The 23,466-nt window shown below is 41.2% G+C and overlaps 1 protein-coding gene across 1 annotated transcript in view; it reads right to left on the bottom strand.

The window, feature by feature from the left end:
- The window catches only part of LOC137423806 (dedicator of cytokinesis protein 1), a 968,048-nt gene that overhangs the window by 709,345 nt on the left and 235,237 nt on the right, over window positions 1-23,466 (bottom strand). Inside the window, exon 21 of the mRNA XM_078773719.1 lies at window positions 22,448-22,548. Within this exon, the coding sequence (XP_078629845.1) occupies window positions 22,448-22,548 (101 nt within the window). The remainder of the gene's footprint in view (window positions 1-22,447; window positions 22,549-23,466) is intronic.

Genomic DNA, 23,466 nt, shown 5'->3' with positions numbered 1-23,466 from the left:
TAGAACCAAAAATGAATTACTTTACAAGATTAATAAGAGAGATGAATGTTAAGTATTGTGATGATAATACACCATTTCTTTCAAGGGAAGAGACTATTTGTATTGAGGAAATGTATAAGGGTTTAATGATATTTATTATTCAAAATAATTTTAATGGAAATGTTAATACAAGATACTATATAAATAAAATAATGAATTATTTTGAAATTAAACCCGAACTCAGGATAAAATATAGAGTTTCTAAAATAGCTCAAAAAAAGTTAGATGACTTGTTTTCCAAATATATAAATGAATGATTTTTTACCCGTTTGGGAAAATAAGATAAAATTTAATAACCATAAAAACATTCCAAATTCATTGAGATGTCTAATAGTTGGTTCAAGCGGATGTGGAAAAACCTGTTTACTTTTAAAGATGCTCCTTGGTCCTAATTTTTTAGATTATGATAATTTAATAATTTTTACAAAGTCAAGTTTTCAACCCGAGTATCAACTACTCTCACAGGGTTTTAATGCGGGTCTTAAAAAGGAAGACATTATCGGTTTATTTAAACTTCAAAACAAACTAAATGATTATAATATTGATGATATAATACAATTATTTTGTGATACACAGAAATCAAAATCGAAACCCATAACTTGTATTCTCAGTGATAATACGGATGATATACCTTCACCTCAAGATTTAGATAAATCAAAAAAGAACCTCGTCATCTTTGATGATTGTGTTAATGAGAGAAACCAAACAGTAATGGATAGCTACTATACAAGAGGGAGACATTCTTCTTGTAATTGTATATATCTTAGTCAATCATATTTTCAACTCCCTCGACGCTCAATAAGAAACAATGCCAATACTTTTATTTTATTTAAGTTAAATTCAATAGATGTAAATAATTTTTGGAGAGATAATTGCTCTACGTTATGTAGTAAAAAAGAATTTGAAAATTATATGAAACACACGATTGGAAAATATAAATATATTGTTGTGAAACAAGATGAGATACTAAATGATATTTTTCAATACTAAATGAATACCGAAGAAAGAGAAAGAAAGTTTAAGGAACATCAACAATTAGTTTTAAAAGTTGTTAAACAACAGGAAGAGATAAAGAAGAAACGGAAACAGAAACTAACTGGTGAAGAAGCCTTTGAAAGAAAACAAGAGAAATTCTTTAAACCACTTTTGAAAACTCAACACCCTACAGTTCCCACGGTAGAATTTACTCCGAAAAAACTTCAAATGCTCAAAGATTTTAGTCAGATAACAAAACAAGAACTTGGTGAATTAGAATATGATGACGAGGGATTATTTCGGAAACTTGAGCAGGTAAATCAACCCCCTAATTATGTTGTGGAAGCTCTTCAAAACAATGAATATTCGGCGGGTTCAAAAACCAGAGCAGGTCTCATTCCAACAGAAGAACCAGCAGTGTTTCATCTTGTGGAAGAAAAGGTATTGATATTTAATGATGAATTGATGTTCTTGAGTTCTACTCAACCAAATGTTAAATTAACTCCAAGATTAATGTTTCTTCTAACAAACCCCGGATTCAGCGGTTCAAAATATTTTGAGGAACCACTTGATATGGAAAGAGAGGAAGATAGAGTATATATTGAGTTGTTAAATACACTTGATTATGGAGTTTCTGTTGCTGGTAAAAGTAAGAAGAATGAGAAGGAAAAACATATTATTGATGCTTTAAGTAAGCTTGGTTCGGGTGTTAGTTTTCTTCCAAATGACCCATCACAATTAGTTAATAGGCTATTATTAACGCACAGGTTGTAAACCTGGTGCGTTATAGCGTTTGCCTGGGAATTTCGGGCGCTCAAAAGTGAAGCTAGTTTCTGTCACCCATTTCTGTCGCTCATTTCTGTCGCTCATTTCTGTCGCTCAGATGTGTAAACATGACGTCATCAAATCTATATTTATAGGATAGGTTATAGGAGATATATATGTTATAGGATAGGAATATAGGACCCAAATGACCCAGAGGACCCAAATGACCCAGAGGACCCAAATGACCCAGAGGACCCAAATGACCCAGAGGACCCAAATGACCCAGAGGACCAAAATGACCCAGAGGACCCAAATGACCCAGAGGACCCAAATGACCCAGAGGACCCAAATGACCCACAGGACCCAAATGACCCAGAGGACCCAAATGACCCAGAGGACCCAAATGACCCAGAGGACCCAAATGACCCAGAGGACCCAAATGACCCAGAGGACCCAAATGACCCAGAGGACCCAAATGACCCAGAGGACCCAAATGACCCAGAGGACCCAAATGACCCAGAGGACCCAAATGACCCAGAGGACCCAGAGGACCCAAATGACCCAGAGGACCCAAATGACCCAGAGGACCCAAATGACCCAGAGGACCCAAATGACCCAGAGGACCCAAATGACCCAGAGGACCCAAATGACCCAGAGGACCCAAATGACCCAGAGGACCCAGAGGACCCAAATGACCCAGAGGACCCAGAGGACCCAAATGACCCAGAGGACCCAGAGGACCCAGAGGACCCAGAGGACCCAAATGACCCAGAGGACCCAAATGACCCAGAGGACCCAAATGACCCAGAGGACCCAAATGACCCAGAGGACCCAAATGACCCAGAGGACCCAAATGACCCAGAGGACCCAAATGACCCAGAGGACCCAAATGACCCAGAGGACCCAAATGACCCAGAGGACCCAAATGACCCAGAGGACCCAAATGCCCCAGAGGACCCAAATGACCCAGAGGACCCAAATGACCCAGAGGACCCAAATGACCCAGAGGACCCAAATGACCCAGAGGACCCAAATGACCCAGAGGACCCAAATGACCCAGAGGACCCAAATGACCCAGAGGACCCAAATGACCCAGAGGACCCAAATGACCCAGAGGACCCAAATGACCCAGAGGACCCAAATGACCCAGAAGACCCAAATGACCCAGAGGACCCAAATGACCCAGAGGACCCAAATGACCCAGAGGACCCAAATGACCCAGAGGACCCAAATGACCCAGAGGACCCAGAGGACCCAGAGGACCCAGAGGACCCAGAGGACCCAGAGGACCCAAATGACCCAGAGGACCCAGAGGACCCAGAGGACCCAAATGACCCAGAGGACCCAAATGACCCAGAGGACCCAAAGGACCCAGAGGACCCAAATGACCCAGAGGACCCAGAGGACCCAAATGACCCAGAGGACCCAAATGACCCAAATGACCCAAATGACCCAGAGGACCCAAATGACCCAGAGGACCCAAATGACCCAGAGGACCCAAATGACCCAGAGGACCCAAATGACCCAAATGACCCAAATGACCCAGAGGACCCAAATGACCCAGAGGACCCAAATGACCCAGAGGACCCAAATGACCCAGAGGACCCAAATGACCCAGAGGACCCAAATGACCCAGAGGACCCAAATGACCCAGAGGACCCAAATTCTATGTATGTTTCTATGATGATGTATGTTTTGGTGAAAGTACATAATGTGAATACTAGTAGCAATTTTACAAAAACCATGGCATAATTTCAAATCTTGACCCGAGATGATAATTATGCTACATCATAATTTCCATGTGCCAACCTGGGCGGAATCCAAGTGGATTCACTTGACTTGTTGTTATTAGGTAGTAAGAAGGCTGGAAACAACAATTGTTTTAATGAATCCTCAGCCATTTTAGATCAGTTGATGAATATGAAAATAATTAATAAATGTCAATACAAAGATATTTTATTAGATATTAAATAAGATGAGAAGCACAATTCTTAGTTTTAATTTCACAACGAGCGATTACACAGCTTCATTCCCTTACCCACTACAACTTAACCCCCTTACCTCATATGAGGCATCTTTATTGTCGATGGAAACTTATAATACCTTGTTTAATATCACAGAGAAAAACAACAAGTTTAGTTATAATCCAGGCACTGACTACAAAACTATAACCGTTTCACCCGGAGCTTACGAGATTTCTCAAATATCTTCAGAACTCTCTCGCCTTATGAAAGAAAAAGGTGATGAACCAAAAAATATTGTAATAGATATTCAAACACACACTTCAAAATCAACTATTAAACTTAAAAATAATTATAAAGTTGATTTCACGATTGAAAATTCGTTCAGAGAGCTATTGGGTTTCTCTTCAAAAAAGATTGAAAATAACGGGACATTTTACAGTGATAATGTTATCCAAATATCCTCCGGTATAAATTCAGTATTAATTCATTGTGATTTGATTGATGGTGCTTATAACGATGGAATAAGAACAAATACAATATTTTCATTCAGTGCATACTCAACCCCGATTGGTTATAAATTTAATATGGAACCAAAAAATCTTGTCTATTTACCTGTGTCAGGAAAAACCATATACAGAGTAAATTTTAGGATAACCGACCAAGATAATCGTATGATATCCTTTAATGATGAAATTATATCCATCAGAATTCACCTACGTGAAGTTTTTCAATAAATAAATAATGGTTATTGTGAGAAAACACGAGTTGGGAAAATATAAAATAATTACAGGGGAGGGCATGTTCCTTTCACCAGACTATACAAGGTATGTGGGTAAAGGATACTATAAACCTAAGAGACAACGGGGTGTGGGTCATCAATTTCGAAATAAAGGAGATGGGATAATTGATACTCTAATGGGTATTGGTTCAACCATCCTTAAACATAAAGACCTAATTGGTTCAACTGCTTCTGCCGTGGGAAATGTAGCGGGTGTTGTAAAGAGTATAAAAGATGCTCAAAAGGAGTCCCATAAATTACAAGCAATCAAAGAAATTAAAAAAGGTAAAACTCAACTATCTTCACAAGAACGACAAAAAATCATTAAAATACTTGGGTCAGGGTTTCAACAATTTTAATACTATATAAATACAAGTATGGAAGCGATTGATAGTATCTATGATTTGGATGATACGATTATCATTTCAAACTCTACTAAAAAGGAAGACTATTTTAAGGTAAATGCTATTACAGGAACCGACTGGAATTCAAACGGAACAAAAAGTTTTGAAATAAATAATCAACAAACTTACTTGAATATAGCTGATAGTTTCTTGCTGTGTAAATTTAAATTCACTAAGGCTGCGAATAATACTAATGCTACACTCGTAAATGATTTCTTCTGGAAAATGTTTGACAGTGTTCGCCTGTATATTGGAACACAAGAGGTTGAAGCGGTTGATTATGTCTCTGCTACATCTGAAATGATGAAATTTACACTATATTCGTTTGGTGATAGAATGGGTAAGGGAGCTGTTGAAGGCTTTATTCCTGATATGTCAACGGGAACAAACACAGACCCTGGTTATAGTCAAAGGAAGTCAATGTATAATGATGATGCAAAAGCAGTGAATAGTTTTACCGTAGCAGTACCTCTTAAAGGTATATTTGGATTTTGTGATTATGATAAAGTTTTGTATGGTCTTAAAATTAGATTTCAACTACAAAGGAATGATAATGTAAATAGATTGCTTTTTGGGGCTGAAAATGCTTTTGGCGACAATAATAAATTTGTTATTAATAATTTGTGTTGGTATATCAGTGAATATACTCCTAATCTTAAAACGGAAGAGATGTTAAATAGAAGACTTAACTCAAAGAAACCGCTAAATGTATCATACCTTAAAAGAAGATGTCAACACGTTAAACTGGAACACACTACCTACACTTGGAATTTGGGTGTTCTTGAAGGAAAGCCACGATACCTCTGGCTCATTTTTAAAAAACCAGATGGAGAGGAGGGTACTAATAAGAATAATGCGCTGAGTGATAATGCTAAGGTGAAACAACTTCGGGTTTCTCTTGATGGCACATTTTATCCGCGAGATAGATTGGAAATTGATTGGGAAAAAAATGATTATGCGGAAGCCTACAAGTCTTACCAAAAGGTGTGTGAAAGTAATGGTAATAATGATCCTATTTTGGATATGGTTGCATTTAAAGGTTTATATACAATCTACGCAATTGACCTGAGTTCTCAAAAGGAAACTATAAAGTCTAATCGAGTGGATACTTCTCTATACATTGAAAGAGGGGAGAATGAAGAAGTTGATGCTTATTGTTTGCTTTTGGAGGAAACAGAATTACAGATTAATACAGATAATGGTGTTATGATTAATATCACATAGGTTTTTTCTCATAAATAAATGGTAGGGGTATATGTTAATCAAATCAATCTTAATAAATTAACATCTTGTATTCAAAATCAAAAGCCTTGTATTATTAATGTTAATACAATTCAAAGAAAAGGAGCTGTAAGAATTGATGTTTTACTCACACACACACAAGTAAAAACACTAAATGATGTTGGATCACTTAAAATTAAAATGACGAAACCTATGTTAAAGAAATATTCAATAGACGAGTCAAGAGGAGGATTTCTCCCGTTTCTAATTCCTTTATTTGCTGGTTTAAGTGCGGCGGGAGCATTGACTGGTGGTATTTCAGCAGCGGTAAAAACTGCTAACGAAAGGAAGGCACAACTAAAAGCTCAAAAAGAATTGGAAAGACATAACAAGGAGTTGGAGAAACAAATTGTAGATTTTGCTCACCCACTGCCTGATAAAGCTAGATTGTTGGTTGGTGATATGCTTTCCTCTATCGCTCAAGCGGGTGTTAAACTAACTAAACGGGGTAATGGATTGTATCTTTCTCATAAATAAATGAATAAATGGTTTAAACAATTTGGAAAGAATACAACGTCAAATATAGAACTAGCCAAGTATTGTAAAACACTAAAAATTGATAATGTGGTAATCTGTATGAGAGATGAATTAATACATATAAATAAGAATACAAAGAATATTATTATGAATTTAGACACACAGAATGGTTCTCATTGGGTTTGTATTCATAATAGTCAGGATAAATATTATTTTGATAGTTATGGTATGCCACCACCTGTTGAAGTAATACAATTCTTACAGAATGGTGTTTATCAAACATTTCAAGTTCAAGAAATTAATTCTAAATGTTGTGGTCAATTATGTTTATATGTATTATTTCAACTCAACAATAATGAAAATTTTTATGATATCATTTTTAATCTAATATAAATGACTTATGTTGGAAAAGATGGTTCTATCTTTGGAAAATCCTCTCAGGATATTGATTTATCAAATTATTATACAAAGGCACAGGCTGAACGACAAAAATATAGTATAAGTAAAAATATTAATATGAAGAATACTTATAAATTAATCAATTACCCAAACCCTACAGATGCGAATGACTTAATTAGATTCAGTGATTTATCACACTTGTTAAATAAAACAGCACGTTTTGTGAAACAAGTAAAATTTACAACCACAACACCTGGTTATACTGACCATACACCTTTCCTCATTGAATTTAACTACCTGCTTACAATTGAATTTTATAAAGAAGGACATTTAGTTAATATGCGAATTAATAAATGGGGGTATGATATGCCTGATTTAGGGTATAATTGGTCTTTTTCAATAAACATAGAAGACCTACATGATTTAAATCAGTCTCGTAAAGAAGAATATTATCCACTTGGTGAAGATAAGGATTTATGTGGAAGTACAATTAGTAAACAACAAATACGTGATTTTAAGAAAATAAAAATATATGATAGTATAGCGATGGTTCGCATGACAAAGAAGGAAGGTAATGAGATAAGGATAGAAAGCCGAGGAATACAAACCGATTTGGTAGTGGGAAGATGGGGTGGTATTACCTGTCATAATATTAATCTCACATATATTTCTGATACATAAATGGCAGGAAGAAGACTACAAGAGAATTATAATTTTTGTATTCAAGGATACCTACAAGAAAAGGGTGCTCGGTTTTACATACCGTACGAATTGGAACATACACATGGAAATTTTGTCATTAAAAACTGGCCTTATACTGATATTGTTAAACCAACAAATAGAGACTTGTTTAAAGTATTAAATAAAAATGAACTTCTCAAAGTTATGAAATATAAAACTCTTTTAGAAATCGTCAACAAATCTTATTGGTATCCTATTATGAGAAAAATAATTATAGATACAAGAATATCTCAAAATCCAGATGAGTATATGTATAATATTATTTGGGACTCAAGCTCAAGGGTTGTAAGGGCTGAGAAAGGAATTGAAGAAGAGAAGGAGGAGGAGGAGAGGGAGGAGAGGGAGATGGAAATCAGTGAGATTCGTAAAAGATTAAATGTATTACAACAAATAAATCAATCTCAACGCACCGAAGAGGAAAATAAAGAAAGAATGACTCTTGTGAAAAAATTGGTTTTAAAAACGGATGAGATGAGTTCAATTTCAGGGAGGAGATCTAAACGAGAAAGTGGTATTGACTTTAGTTAGTTTTATTTGTAAATAAATGGAGGAGAAAGTGAAGACATTTCTAAGGATTCTTTATTTTTTAAAAATTAAGATAGAAATGTATATGTTAAAAACTAAAAAGGTTTTGATACTCTGTCGGAATTTTTCTGATAAATAAATATGAGTTATTGTCTCAAATGTAAAAAGAAAACTAAATCTAAAAGTGTATTGTATGTTAAAGCTAAAAATAATAGAGTTTATCAAAAAGGAATATGTCAAGTGTGTGGTTCTAAAAAGTGTCAATTCATCTCTCCTAAAAGTGGAGGAGACATACAAAAGTTTTTGTCAGGAAGTAAATTTACAACAACTGGAATTCCTGGGGAACTACACCTTCCAGGGTATTCTTTCTGTGGTCCAGGAACAAACTTGGATAAAAGATTAGATGAGACTGACAATCCTAAACCTTGGTCCAGACCAAAAAATAGGGTTGACGAAGTGTGTATGAAGCATGATATTGCTTATGGGGATACCACCACATTGGATGAAAAACATGAATCAGACAGAGAAATGTTGTATAATTTGTCTTTGATACGAAATCCGACATTGAGAGAGAAAGTTGATAGGTTTATTGTGAAAAAAATGATAAGTGTTAAATTGAAACTTGGTCTTGGTTATTCACCCTCAAAAAACTATTAGGCTCTAATGATGTAATCAAGACTGAGGAGCTTTTGGCTGAAGAATTACATAAACCTATAATCACAAAGTTTAAAAGAAGGAAGGTTTATTCTAAATACACCGACCACATATGGTCCGCTGATTTAATTGAATTGAATAATGACAGGGGATACAGGTATGCTTTAACCGTTATTGATTTGAGGAGTAGATTTGCCTGGGTTGTCCCTTTAAAAAATAAAAGGGGTGATACTTTAATGTTAGCCTTTAAGCTAATATTTGATCGGGATAAAAGAAAACCAAAGAAGTTATGGACTGATGAGGGAACAGAGTTCTATAACAAAATATTCATGAAATTTCTTAAGGGGAAGGGTATTAAATTATACAGCACCTTTAATGAAGGAAAAGCAGTTGTTATTGAGCGTTTTAATCGTACTTTAAAAGAGAAATTATATAAAAAATTCACACAACTCGGTTCTCAAAAATGGGTCTATTTAATTCAGGATATTGTAGATAATTACAATAATACAGTTCATTCATCAACAAAATCAAAACCATCAGAAACATTTACAAAATTAGAATATGAAAAGGAGATTAATTTAAGAAAGCCCAAGTTTAAAGTTGGTGATATTGTAAGAATATATAGATGGAAAAGCCATTTTGAGAAAGGTTATACACAAAAATGGACTCGTGAATTATTTAAAATCATTGATGTAATGGATACAGTCCCTTGGACTTACAAATTATATGATATGAATGGGGAAGAAATATTGGGTTCATTTTACTCACAAGAATTACAAAAAACAAAACTGGTAAAAAGCTAAAGGGAATAAAGAAGGGGGTTATAAAACAAACTCTCGGATTTGATGATTATAAAAACACGATGGATACAAAGGAGGTTGTGTACAGAAATATTAAAGGAATAAGAAGTTATAAACATAAAATATATTCCGAGAAAGTTCTTAAGAAGGCACTTGGTGCATATGATGATAAACGATATTTAAATAATGATGGGAACACATCGGTTCCTTTTGGATATCATGCCTCTTGCTAAAGGGGGGATGTACAATGGAAGTATAGATAATCTACTAAATCACCTCGATACATGAGTCAATGGGTAATAAACAGAAGGATAATAAACGGGGGATCACAGGTAGGTGGATTTTAGAGCCTCGATACATGAGCAGTGGGATCATAGACAAACAGTGAACCTCGATATAGGAGGATAATAAACGGGGGATCCCTGGCAGAGGGGGTAATAAACAGAAGGACCAAAGGACCGCAAACAATCAGTGAACCCTGTATTGCCTCACCGTTGGCGAGGCTAGAGAATTACTAACTTGATAACTTTTTTTAAAGACGCCGCTCGGCTTCGCCTTCGCTTTGTCTTATAAAAAAGTTATATCACCCCTTCAAACTAGCATGGTGTATGGCGAAAAAAAGGTGAGGGTTTCCCAAAAACCCACTTTAAAAAACACACGATTTGGGGCAAAATAACAACGATTTTAGGACTTTTGGGCCATTTTTCAGCGATTTTGTGCCTTTTCACCCCCTTTTCCAGTCAAAAAGCCCCATTTTAGGTGTCCCAGTGGGTTTGGGTGCGGGTGTCCCAGTATCAACCTTTTTCCCCTACTTTTATGTTTATTTAAATGATACAATGGACTACAAAATGTAAATGTTTCATGATATTTGTTGTATTATATCACCTTTATCTATCAATATTGTTGAAATGAAGATCAAATAGCTGTATGTTGAAATATGTTGAAAAGGTCAAAACTTTACATGGGGTGTACTTACTTTTTCACGAGACTGTATAAGAGGAAGACCTCTACTTATCATTCTGCACCATTTTCTCCTCTGACTATTTCAGTTACGGGTTCCAACTGCATCCGATATTTCAAAGTTATGGTTTTCACTACATTTCATATCCCGATGAAATATTAACAAAAGTTTAATAACATTGTCATAGTTGATTACTCTGCGAAAATCTGCACACAAACCACATAATTAAGGCAGTGGCAACTATAACGGCACTCAGTAGAGAGCAAACCTCCGCCTGGTTGGCCATATGACTCAATGGTGAAAAAATCACTTTAAAATTCTAATAGGTGGATCCGGATCCAGATCTTCACCAAAATCGAATCTATTTGTCCTTGTCACACACACAACCGGTCCAACAAGTTTCGGCCAAATCCGTCCAAAACCTTTTGAGATATCCTGCTATGTATCGTTTTTGACCCGATCTCCTCAAGGTGAAGAATCACTTTAAAAATTCTAGTAGCCGGATCAGAAACCGGATCTTCACCAAAATCTAATCATTTCGTCTGTGTGTCATACGCTACATCTCTGCCAAATTCCGTCCGAATCCGTCCACAACTTTTTGAGATATTTTGTTCACCAACAAACGTACAGGGGTGAAAACATAACCTCCATCCACCTTTGGTGGCGGAAGTAATTGACACACAAGTACAGTAGCACACCAAGTAGTTGATATGTGCAACAGTGTCTGGAAAGGCACTTAATTGTAAGAACAATTGAACACATTTAAGAATATGTGTGTGAGGTGGACAGAGAAATAAATACAGTCACGTGAAAAAGTAAGTACACCATGTAAAGTTTTGACTTTTTCAACATATTTCAACATACAGCTATTTGATCTTCATTTCAACAATATTGAAAGATAAAGGTGATATAATATAAAAAATATCATGAAACATTTACATTTTGTAGTCCATTGTATCTATCTATAATTCCAGTAATCTCTGTGTGTATGTTTGTATGTTTGTATGTTTGTCTGTGACCGCTGTTTCTCGACAACCACGGGTCCGATATACTTTAAACTTGCCAGGTATATTGCTGGGGACCCGAGGATGTGCCTTTTCAAGGTTTCATATTAATCGGAGAAGTAGTTACCGAGCTATGTCCAAAAAACGATTCAACCAATCAGAGAGCAGCGACCTATCACGTGTGCCGAACGTGGCGAACAGACTCTGCCTCGGACGGCACATTTGAGAGCGTATTCATTTATTTCACGTTGGAAAACTATGTTGCCGTTAAACTATGTTTTAAAACTAATTAAAACTAATTCGCGATTCATTCGCTTTCCTGCGCGTTTGTGCACGCGATGGCGATTTCTTTACCAAACTCCGCAAGCCGTTCGCTTTGGACCAAACCATTTCATGTAAATAGAGGGGGGGGATTGTCACCGTACTCGCAAGCCGTTCGATTTGGACCAAACCATTTCATGTAAATAGAGGGGGGGGATTGTCACCGTACTCGCAAGCCGTTCGCTTTGGACCAAACCATTTCATGTAAATAGAGGGGGGGGGATATAATTTTAGATATAGATATAGTACGGGCATGCCCTAGTAATTTAAATAAACATAAATGCAAATTTCGCATGTGGAAAAGGTAAGTGCACCCCTACATTTATCACGACTTGAAATACCTAAAATTAGAATCAGGTGCACCAGCTCAGGTGCAAATGATTAGAACATCGTTAGAGGGGATCGTGGAGGAACTTGTCTTATATAAACCTCAGACATTTGGTTTGGTTTGCTCTTTGTTGTTGAAGTGTGCGGCGTCACCATGCCGAGATCAAAAGAGCTCTCTTACGCCTTCAGAAAGAAGGTTATAGATGCCTACGAGTCTGCGAATGGATTTAAAAAGATCTCCAAACAATTTGAAATCAATCATTCGACTGTCAGGAAGATCATCGACAAGTGAGGAGGATTCCAAACAACTGCCAACTTGTTCAGGCCAGGCCGCCCCAGCAAGTTCAGCCTTTGAGCAGACCGCAAGATGCTGAAAGAAGTCTCTAAGAACCCCAGAATGTCATCACGGGACCTACAGGTAGCTGTTGCCACTGTTGATGTCAAAGTGCACGAGTCGACCATGAGAGAGAGGGTGCACAAATTTGATCTACATGGGAGGTGTGCCAGGAGGAAACCTTTGCTGTCCAAAAATAACATCAGGGCAAGACTAAAGTTTGCCAATGAACACCTACGCAAAGACCAGCACTTCTGGAACAATGTGCTCTGGACAGATGAGTCAAAGGTAGAGCTATTTGGCCACAGTACCAGAAGACATGTTTGGCGAAAACCAAAGACAGCATTTGACCACAAGAACCTGATACCAACTGTAAAGCAGGTGGTGGAAATATTATGGTTTGGGGCAGCTTTGCTGCATCAGGGCCTCGGCAGCTCACAATCATAGAATCCACAATGAATTCTTCATTGTACCCGAGAGTGCTTGAGGATAATGTGAGGCCATCTGTCGGAAAGTTGAAGCTCAACCGAAGGTGGACCTTGCAACATGACAATGACCCTAAACATACCAGTAAATTCATCAAGGAAGGGCTGAAAAGAAAGAAATGGAGGGTTTTGGAATGACCAAGTCAAAGCCCGGATCTAAATCCCATCGAGATGTTGTGGGGGGATTTGAAACGAGCTGTGCATGCAAGAAACCCCTCAAACATCGCACAGCTGAAAGAATTCTGCATGGAGGAGTGGGCAAAAATTACTCCCAGTCGATGTCAGAGACTGGTAGACAGTTATGAGAAACGCCTACTTGAGGTTGTCTCTGCCAAAGGGGGCAATACCACCTATTAGAGCCAAGGGTGTACTTACTTTTTCACGTGACTGTAGATACAGATCGACGACTTGCAACAGGAGCGACGGGGCTTGCTTTGATCTCTCCACGGCATCAAAGTTTGAGTGTTTTCCCATTCGTTTCTTTGTCAAATTTCCGCTGCGTATTTTGTTGTGAATGTGTTATTGTGTGTTTCTATTTGGTTTTGGTTTTGTAGTTGTTGCAAATTTGTGTGTAATTAGTCATTTCTTTGTTCGCGCCTCGTGCGGCCTTGTGTCTCGTGCGGCCTCCTCGTCTCGACTTGTGCCCCGCCCCCTATATCTCGTTTTTCTTTCGCCTCTGCTCCTGCTTTCTCAAATCCACGTTCTTACTTAGAGACTTTTCCCAGATTGTTTTTCATGGTTTTGTTTAAATATCTATTTAAATATGTTTAAACCGCAGCCGTGATGCTGACGCCCCCCCCCCTCTCCCACCCCCCAGAATTTCCATGTTTTAAACGTTTCCAAGTGTGTACCCTGGATAAGAATAGGTACACCGTATTCCTGCGTGTCGTAAGAGGCGACTAAGAGGGTTGGCGTCAGGAAGGGCATCCGGCCATAAAAACATTGCCTCAAAAAGAGAACCATGACAATTACAACTACATGTGGGCAGGGTACAGCCCGAAGTGGAGATCGGTTTCTGAGGTTTGTGACATGGAATGTAGGGACAATGACAGGGAGATCAGGAGAAGTGGTGGAAGTATTGGTCAGAAGAAGAGTGGACATATGTTGTGTGCAAGAGACGAGATGGAAGGGAAGTGGTGTGAGAATGGTGAAGGGTAGGCAGGGACAGAAATACAAGTTTGTGTGGCAAGGGTGCCTGGAGGGCGTGAATGGTGTTGGTGTCCTGTTTTCTGAGGAGTTTGTAGACAGTGTGGTGAGTGTGACTAGAGTGAGTGATAGGTTGATGATGGTGAAAATGATGATTGGAAAGCTCTTGGTGAACGTCATCTCGGGATATGCTCTGCAGGTTGGTCGAAGCGATGAAGAGAAGGACAAGTTCTGGTGTGCGATAGAGAAGCTGATGGAAAACGTGAAAGATGAGGAAGTTGTTGTGGTAGGAGGAGACCTAAATGGACATGTGGGAAGGAGTATGGATGGTTTTGACGGAGTTCATGGGGGTTACGGATATGGTGTGAGAAATGGAGAAGGTGAAAGGATTTTGGAGTTTGCTGATGGAGCTGATTTGTTGATTTGTAATACTCAGTTCCAGAAAGAGGATAATAAGCTTGTTACATACACGTCAGGTGGGTCGACGACAATCATTGACTACCTGATGGTGCGTAGGCGAGATAGGGGGCACCTCCGGGACACAAAGGTGATCCTGGGGGAGGAGGCTGTTTCACAGCACCACTTGGTTGTCTGCGACGTAAGGGTGAAAGGTGCGAGGAGAGCTCGGCGGGTGAAGTACCAATCGAGAATGAAGGTGTGGAGGTTGAAAGAGGTGACAGTAAGGGAGGCATTAAAAGAGAGGCTGAGTAGGGTCGAGGATGATGTGGTTGAGCTTGAAAGTGGTTGGATGTCAATGAAAGCTAGTCTGTTGGGAGCCGTTGGTGAGGTATGTGGATGGACAAAAGGACCACCGAGGCACTCGGAAACATGGTGGTGGGATGATGAAGTTGGAAAGAGGATTGACGAGAAGAGGAAGAAGTTCAAGGAGTGGCAGAAGGCGAAGGGTACGGGGGCAGAAACAGCAGAGCATGAAAGTTATAAGGCAGCCAGGAAGGCTGCAAAGAAAGAGGTAGCAAAGGCGCAGGAGGCATGTAGGAAAATGTTCGGAGAACGCTTGGATTCGGAAGAGGGTCAGAAAGCAGTATTCAGGATTGCAAAGCAGATAGCGAAAGAGAGGTGTGATGTGATGGGGGTGAGTTGCTTGAAGGATTAAGTGGGACAAATCGTTGTCGACCCAGATGGAATTAAAGGAAGATGGAAAATATATATGGAAATGCTGTTGAATACAGAGAATGAATGGGATGGCAACATATAATAGAGAGTAACCCAGTTTTAGGACCGGCAGAGAAGATAACTGAGAAGGAAGTTGAGGAAGCGATAAAAGCAATGAAGGATAGAAAAGCGGGAGGGCCGACGGGAGTTGTGGGAGATATGTTGAAGGCAGCAGGAAGTTGGGGTGTGAAGAGAATGACAGAGATCTGTAATCTGGTGGTGAAAGAAGGCCGCATTCCAGTGAATTGGGAACTGAGTACCCTCGTCCCTCTTTACAAGGGGAAAGGTGACCCTCTAGAGTGTGGCTCGTACCGAGCGATAAAGTTATTGGAGCATGGAATGAAGGTATTGGAAAGGGTGTTGGAGAGGAGGATAAGGAAGAAAGTGAAGATCGACGAAATGCAGTTTGGATTCATGCCAGGTAGAGGAACGACAGACGCGCTTTTCATTGTGAGGCAGTTGCAGGAGAAGTACATGGAGAAGAGTAAGAAGTTGTTTCTTGGCTTTGTTGATCTGGAGAAAGCATTCGATCGGGTTCCACGCAAAGTATTGACATGGGCATTGAGGAAGTTAGGAGTGGAGGAATGGTTGATCAGAGTAGTGATGGCAATGTACAAAAGAGCGCGCACAGCTGTAAGGACGAAGGACGGGAACAGTGGTGAGTTTGAGGTGAAGGTGGGAGTGCATCAGGGGTCGGTACTCAGTCCACTACTATTTGTAGCTGTGATGGAGGTGCTGGCTCAGAACGTAAAGGAGGGTTTACCGTGGGAGTTGTTGTATGCAGATGATCTGGTGTTGATTGCGGAAAGTATGGATGGACTGAAGGAAAAGATGAACACGTGGAAGGAATGTATGGAGACAAAAGGTCTGAAGGTGAATATCGGAAAGACGAAGGTGATGGCAAGTGGTAAAGCATGTGGTGAGGTGGAAAGAACTGGGAAGTGGCCCTGTGCTGTGTGTAGGAAGGGTGTCGGAGTGAACTCCATTCAGTGTACAATGTGCGCTGAGTGGGTTCATCAAAAATGTAGTGGTCTCAGAGGGTCATTAACCAGTATGGCAGCTTTTTTTTTTTTTTTTTTTTTTTTTTGTATACAAGATCGAGGCTCGTGAAAGAGCGAACATTAATCACACAGAAAGACAAACAGACACACAAAACAAATAACATCGGGAGCGGTAGACAAGATGGGGAGAGAGGGGGAAGGACACAAACACAACATTTGAGAGCAGGGACCGAGAGACATGGAGACATCGAGAGAACTGTGGGAGGGAGAGGGCTTTGGGGGGGAGGCATGGGAAGGGGGGGGGGGTGGGAGAGGTATAAAACATATGGACACTGCCAAGACTTCCAGGAAAGAAGTTGGAATTTCAAACAAGGTGGATCTGGGGTGAATTAGTGGGGGTAGAAAAGATCAAGGTTTTGCATGGGGGAAGATAAGAGATGGTGGTGAACAGCTGTTTTGAAGACCTGGAGGGAGGAGTGTGATTGAAGTGAGTGTGGGAGTTTGTTCCAGAGGCGGGAGAAAAGAGGAATGAAAGAGTGAAGGTGAGCAGAGAGGCGAGATTTCGGCAGTTTAACCATCAGAGGGTGGCTGGCAGATCTTGTGCGACCTGTAGGAATATTTGGGGGACAGAGCACAGAGAGAGCTGGGGGAGCAAGGCCGGAGAGGAGTCGGTAGAAGACAGAAAGACCACCTACCTGCCTGCGGCGAGTGAGTGAAAGGCCCTCAGAGATAGCTTCATCGCGGGAGATTCCAATGATTCTGAAAGCTTTGGATTCAACAGCGTGAAGCCGAGCCAGGTGTGAGGCAGGAGCACCAGCCCATAGGGGAGAACAGTATTCCATTGAGCTGCGGATGAAAGCCTTGTATGTGGTGAGGAGCTCAGGTGTGCATAGGAAGGACTTCGCACGACGGAGGATGCCCAGTCGGCGACTGGCTTTGGAAGCCAGCTTGGAAATGTGGTTTTCCCAAGAAAGATCATGGCAGATGGTGAGACCCAAAAGCTTGAGCGACAGAACTTCTTGGAGAGGATTGTTGAGAAAGTAGATGGGAGGGTTGTCCAGTCGATCTTTTCGGAGAGACATAGTAAGAGTGTGAGATTTGTCAGGATTGAAAGACATGTTCCACATGTTTGACCAGTCTGTGATTTTGTCCAGGTCTTCAGAGAGTGAGGAGGCTGCAGACTGCCGATCTGAGTGAAGAGGTATGGAGCGGCAGGGAGTGGAGTCATCAGCAAAGAGATACAGAGGATTTTCCAGAGAGTCGGAGAGATCATTGATAAAGACCAGAAAAAGCACAGGGCCCAGCACACTGCCTTGGGGAACTCCAGCCTGAACGGGAAGGGGAGATGAGAGAAATCCATTCAGGGCCACACGTTGACTACGACCAGAGAGGAAGTCCGCAAGCCATGCATGGAGATTTCCATGGATACCATAGGAGGAGAGTTTGGTGAGCAGAGCTGGGTGCCAGACCGTATCGAAGGCACGTGATATGTCAAGGGAGACAGCTCTGATTTCCTGTTTGGCATTGAGGACCTCCATCCATTGTTGAGACAGCAGAAGTAGCATGTCCAGAGTAGAGTGACCTGGTCTGAAACCAAATTGATGATCAGAGATCAAGCCATTGGAGAAGAGGAAAGATTTCATATCCGAAGCAATGATGGATTCCATGACTTTGCTGATAATTGGGAGCAGGCTGATTGGTCTGTAGTTGCAAGGATCTGTTTTTGCACCTTTTTTGTGTAAAGCGGTAATGTTTGCTGATTTCCAGGATGCTGGCAGATGACCTTGAGCAAAAGATAGGGTGAAAAGAACAGAGAGAGGGTGAGATAGAGCGGCAGAGCAGGATTTTAGGACCCGTGGGCTGATGCCATCTGGTCCAGTTGCAGAATCAGAGTCGAGGTTTGACAAAAACTCCTCCACCTTGTCAGGAGAGAAGGTCACAGAGTCCAGGAGCAGTTTGGTTCGACTGGGAAAGGTGGGAACAGAGAGAGATGGGTCTGGGACTAAGGATTTTGAGGCAAACACAGAGTTGAGGCATTCGGCTTTGTCACGTGCGATGTCAACTGTGTGGCCATTTTAGGTAAGGGAGGGGATGGAGGGGGAACAAACACCAGAAACGGATTTGACCAGACGCCACCAGGATTTGGAGGAAGGAGACAGGTTTGAGAGTTCATTCTTGAGTGAGGAGAGATAGTGCTTCCTGGCACTCCTGAGGGTAGACACACACTTGTTCCGAGCTTGGTGGAAGGAACTGAGATTTCCTTCAGTTGGATTAGCCTTCCAAGAGGCAAAGGCAAGTTGTTTCAGGGCAACTGCCTCACCACAAGATTCAGTGTACCATGGACGGGAGGAAGGGTAAGACAACTGAAGGCGAGATGGGATAAAACTGTGCATGAGAGAGATCAGTTTGCTTTGGAAGAATTCCCAGGAAGAATTGATGTCAGAGGCAGTGGAGATGGGAGACCAATCCAGACGATTGATGGCTGCTTGAAGACCGTCCCAGTCGGCCTGAGTGAAATGCCAGACTCGTCGACGCTGAGGAGGCTCTCTGAGAATGGCCAGAGAGATGTCCACTTTGACAAGTACATGATCAGAAGAACCGATTGGAGCAGAAGAAGAGCAGCAGACATTAGCAGGGAAGTTAGTCATAACCAAGTCTAGAAGAGAAGATACTCCATTGGCTGAGATCCGGGTCGGGAAATTGACAGATTGTGTCAATCACAGTGAGTCACAGAAGTCCTTTGCTGAGGTGCCATGACTGGTGAGAGAGGAACCCACACCCAACCAGGTGGCATGATGACAATTGAAGTCACCACATATGAGGAAGAGAGAGTTGGGATGAGTGGATAGAAGTTGGTCCATGTTGTCAGACAGTGAAATGTAGATGGAGTCATCACTGTTTGGGGGACGGTACAGAACACATATGAACAAAAGGTGGGAGTGGAGAGGAAGCCGTAGCCAGAGGTACTCCTGGGGGTGAGGAGGAGAGAGGGCAGTGCAAGGAGAGTGAGGCAGAGAGTTTTTGATAAAGATAGCCACCCCACCACCAGGCCGAGGCTCAGGTCTATCATACCGGAGGAGGGAGTAACCAGGAAGAGATATTAAGGAATCAGAGACATCTTGAAGGAGGAAAGTCTCTGTTAAGCAGATCAAGTCTGGATTGTCAGAAGCAACCTGTATGGAGAGATCAGTCAGGTTTGAGCGAAGGCCCCGGATGTTTGAGGTCCATACCGTTAATGAAGAGAGAGGTGGAGCATCGGGTACAGGACAGGGGAGGGGAGGAGTAGGGTAAGATGAAGGATGAGAGGGGGAGGTAGGGAGAGCAGTTGTTAGTGTGTCAGCGATTGCAGAAGAGTTCCAAGAAAGGGAAGGATGAGGAGGATGAAAGGTTTGAAGGTGAAGGGATGAGGCACAGAGAGGGGTTGTTTGAGGGGGGGGGCAGAGGAAAGAAGAAGGTTGGGGGGGGGGTGGAGGTATGAGATAGAAGGGAGACGAAGTGGGGAGGAGGCAGCTTTGAGGAGGAGGGGGGAGGAGGGAGAATTGGAGAGGAATGGTATGGGGGGAGATTTGAATGGGAGGGGTTGGGGGGGAGTTTTGAAGGGGAGGAGTGAGGGGGGAGTTTAGGAGGGGAAGGGCAAGGGGGGAGTTCAGGAGTGGAAGGGCAAGGGGGGAGTTCAGGAGTGGAGGGGTAGGGGGGGAGTTTAAGAGTGGCGGGGCAAGGGGGGAGTTTAGGAGTGTAGGTGCAAGGGGAGGGATTTGGATGGGAGGGGCAAGAGGGGAGTTTAGAAAGTGGATGATTAATGAAAGACGAACATTGAAAACAAATTGGGTTTGTTATGATTTTCAAGTTAGCAATCCGGTTCAGAATGATGGAGGAGGGATGGAATGAATGTGAATTTAGACCATGTTGTGAGGGAGACGTATAAGATATTGAATTTCTTTTTTTTGAGGTGGAATGAGTTGGAGAGGAAATTGAGAAAAGCCTTTTAAATAGGAAGAAAAACAGCGTGTTGTAAAATACCACTGAGTAAAACACTGAAGGGGAAAGGTTATACATATTTAACTAATATTTAAACAGAACCGTGAACAATCTTATGTGCACAAAAATACCAACGGGGGAGAGCCGAGAGGGACCACCACGAGTCACGTGAAGGGCAAACGGTGGATGGCAAGGAGTTAATGGGGGCGGGGCGAACAGCACACCTGGACAGAAAATACAGGATGAGTCAACAGTACACGTGGAGAAAGGAAAATAAATGTTTGTTTTTTTTGTTTTGTTTGTTTGGTTTTTGGGGGTGGGGGGGGGGGGGGGAGGTGGGGATTTAGAACGTTAGACAGAGTATTATGTTCGGGGTAGAAGGGAAAAAAACTAAGAGCCAAGCAAAACACGATTAAGATAACAAACACCGACGGGGGTACAACTACAAGGCCGCACACGAGGAGCAGAACACGATTAAATAATTACAAGTTACAGGAAATTCAAACCAAAAGTAACTATAATCAAACAATAACGCATGGACGATAAAATAACGAGTTGAAATTTGACAATCTATCTGGGGAAATGGGGGAGAAACACGTGGTCGAAGAACGAACGACCAAACGAATAAGAATGAATAAACGAATGAGAACAGAGAAGGAAATGTTTTTTTTTTGGATTTTTTTGAGTTGTGATTTACACAAGGAAGAGGGCTATGGGGTGAAAAGATTGGGAAAACAGAGAACGAAAGTTATTGGATCACAAAAACACGGACCGCTGAGAGAAAAACAAAGCCTCAAGGTTGTACAGTGTTCACTGTACAACTACAAGGCCTCAAAACACGACCCGAATTAACACGATTTTCAATACAGGTATGAAAGATTTGCACCGAAAATCTTCGTCGGGAGACAATATTTACACCATAAAATAAATAGTTATAACGAAAATACAAATGGGAACAATTACTTAACTTCGATTTCGATGGATAGCATGGAGAGCTGAGAATAAACCAACCCTCGCCAGCAAGACCGGAAACGGAAGTCGGAAACGGAAGCTACATTCAAATGTAAGGTGTGCACAGAGGGAGCTGCAGATGGAGGAAATGTTGAGTTGGATCTTGGAGACGGCGTGAAGCTGGAAGGTGTGAAAACATTTTGCTACCTCGGAGACATGCTGAATGGAGAAGGTGGATCAGACTCGGCAACGGTTGCTCGAGTGAGATGTGCATGGAAGAAGTTTCGGGAATTGAGTGGCGTGCTGATGATGAGGGGAGTGTGGTTGAAGCTGAAGGGAAAGGTGTATGCTGCATGTGTGAGAAGTGTTATGATTTATGGGAGCGAGACATGGGTAATGAACGTAGAGCAGCAACGAAGGGTGGAAAGGGTGGAAATGCGAATGGTTCGACGGATGTGCGGAGTATCGTTGAGAGAGAGGAAGACAAATGATGAATTGCGAAAGATGATGGGAATAGAGCCTGTGATTGATGCTGTGAAGAGGAACAGGTTGAGATGGTTTGGTCATGTGTTGAGGAAGGATGAAAGTGACTGGTTGAGAAGAGTGATGGAAATGAATGTAGAAGGAAATAGAAGACGGGGAAGACCGAGAAAGACTTGGCTAAAGATGGTGGAAGAAGAAATGCGGGCAAGGGGGTTAACAAGGAGAGATGCAGAAAATAGGGCAAAATGGAGAAGATTGTCATGGGGACCGCAAGGCTAACCCCCGCTCTAGCAGGGAAAATGGCCTTTAAAATGCATGTTGTTGTTGTTGTTGTAGATACAGATCATTGCAATGTCATATACAAGGCTGGTCGTAGTCAATGTGATTCTCGCATATTACCTGATAAATAATAATACGAAGAATTAAACTGTCGGAGGAATTTTTTAAACTCGAATTGATATTATATCAGCATTTTACTCACATGTAAGCCAGTGTTGCACTGAAGTGTTGTCCAGCGTAAGCCTCAAGCACCGGATTGAACTGGCGAAACTTGCGGTCGGTGACCAGCGATATGACATATATCTGCAGAAAAAATGCAGAATCGCAATGACCACTCGACAATGTCACCAGACAGACAACAGTCAGCCTACCAAGATCAATCCCAAATCAAAAGCAATTATTGAATGGTAATAAGACCCGGCAGACATGCAACGCCGCCGAGATCAAAGCCGCACATGAGTGAGAAGTATAAATCATCACCTTAAGTTAAAAAAGTTATGAAAGCCTAAGATTAGTACCTTCATCAAAATCCATGTAATATCTGAACATGGCTTGAGGAACCTTATTTGTACAGATTGGAAGGTGGGAGAGACAGGGTTTGTCATATTTGCCAATTCACAACCTGGATCATGCTTCATATCTGCCAGTTCACAACCTGGATCATGCTTCATATCTGCCAATTCACAACCTGGATCATGCTACATATTTGCCAATTCACAACCTGGATCATGCTTCATATCCGCCAATTCACAACCTGGATCATGCTTCATATCTGCCAATTCACAACACGGACCGCTGAGATCCGTGTGGATCATGCCACAACCTGGATCATGCTACATATTTGCCAACTCACAACCTGGATCGTGCTACATATTTGCCAATTCACAACCTGGATCATGCTACATATTTGCCAAATCACAACCTGGATCATGCTTCATATCCGCCAATTCACAACCTGGATCGTGCTACATATTTGCCAATTCACAACCTTGATCATGCTACATATTTGCCAATTCACAACCTGGATCGTGCTACATATTTGCCAATTCACAACATGAATCGTGCTACATATTTGTCAATTCACAACCTGGATCATGCTACATATTTGCCAATTCACAACCTGGATCGTGCTACATATTTGCCAATTCACAACCTGGATCGTGCTACATATTTGCCAATTCACAACCTGGATCGTGCTACATATTTGCCAATTCACAACCT

This window comes from Myxine glutinosa, chromosome 3 (genome assembly GCF_964187855.1).
Source record: "Myxine glutinosa chromosome 3, kmMyxGlut1.1, whole genome shotgun sequence".
NCBI lineage: Eukaryota > Metazoa > Chordata > Myxini > Myxiniformes > Myxinidae > Myxine > Myxine glutinosa.
This window is presented reverse-complemented; position numbering and strand designations above follow the sequence as displayed.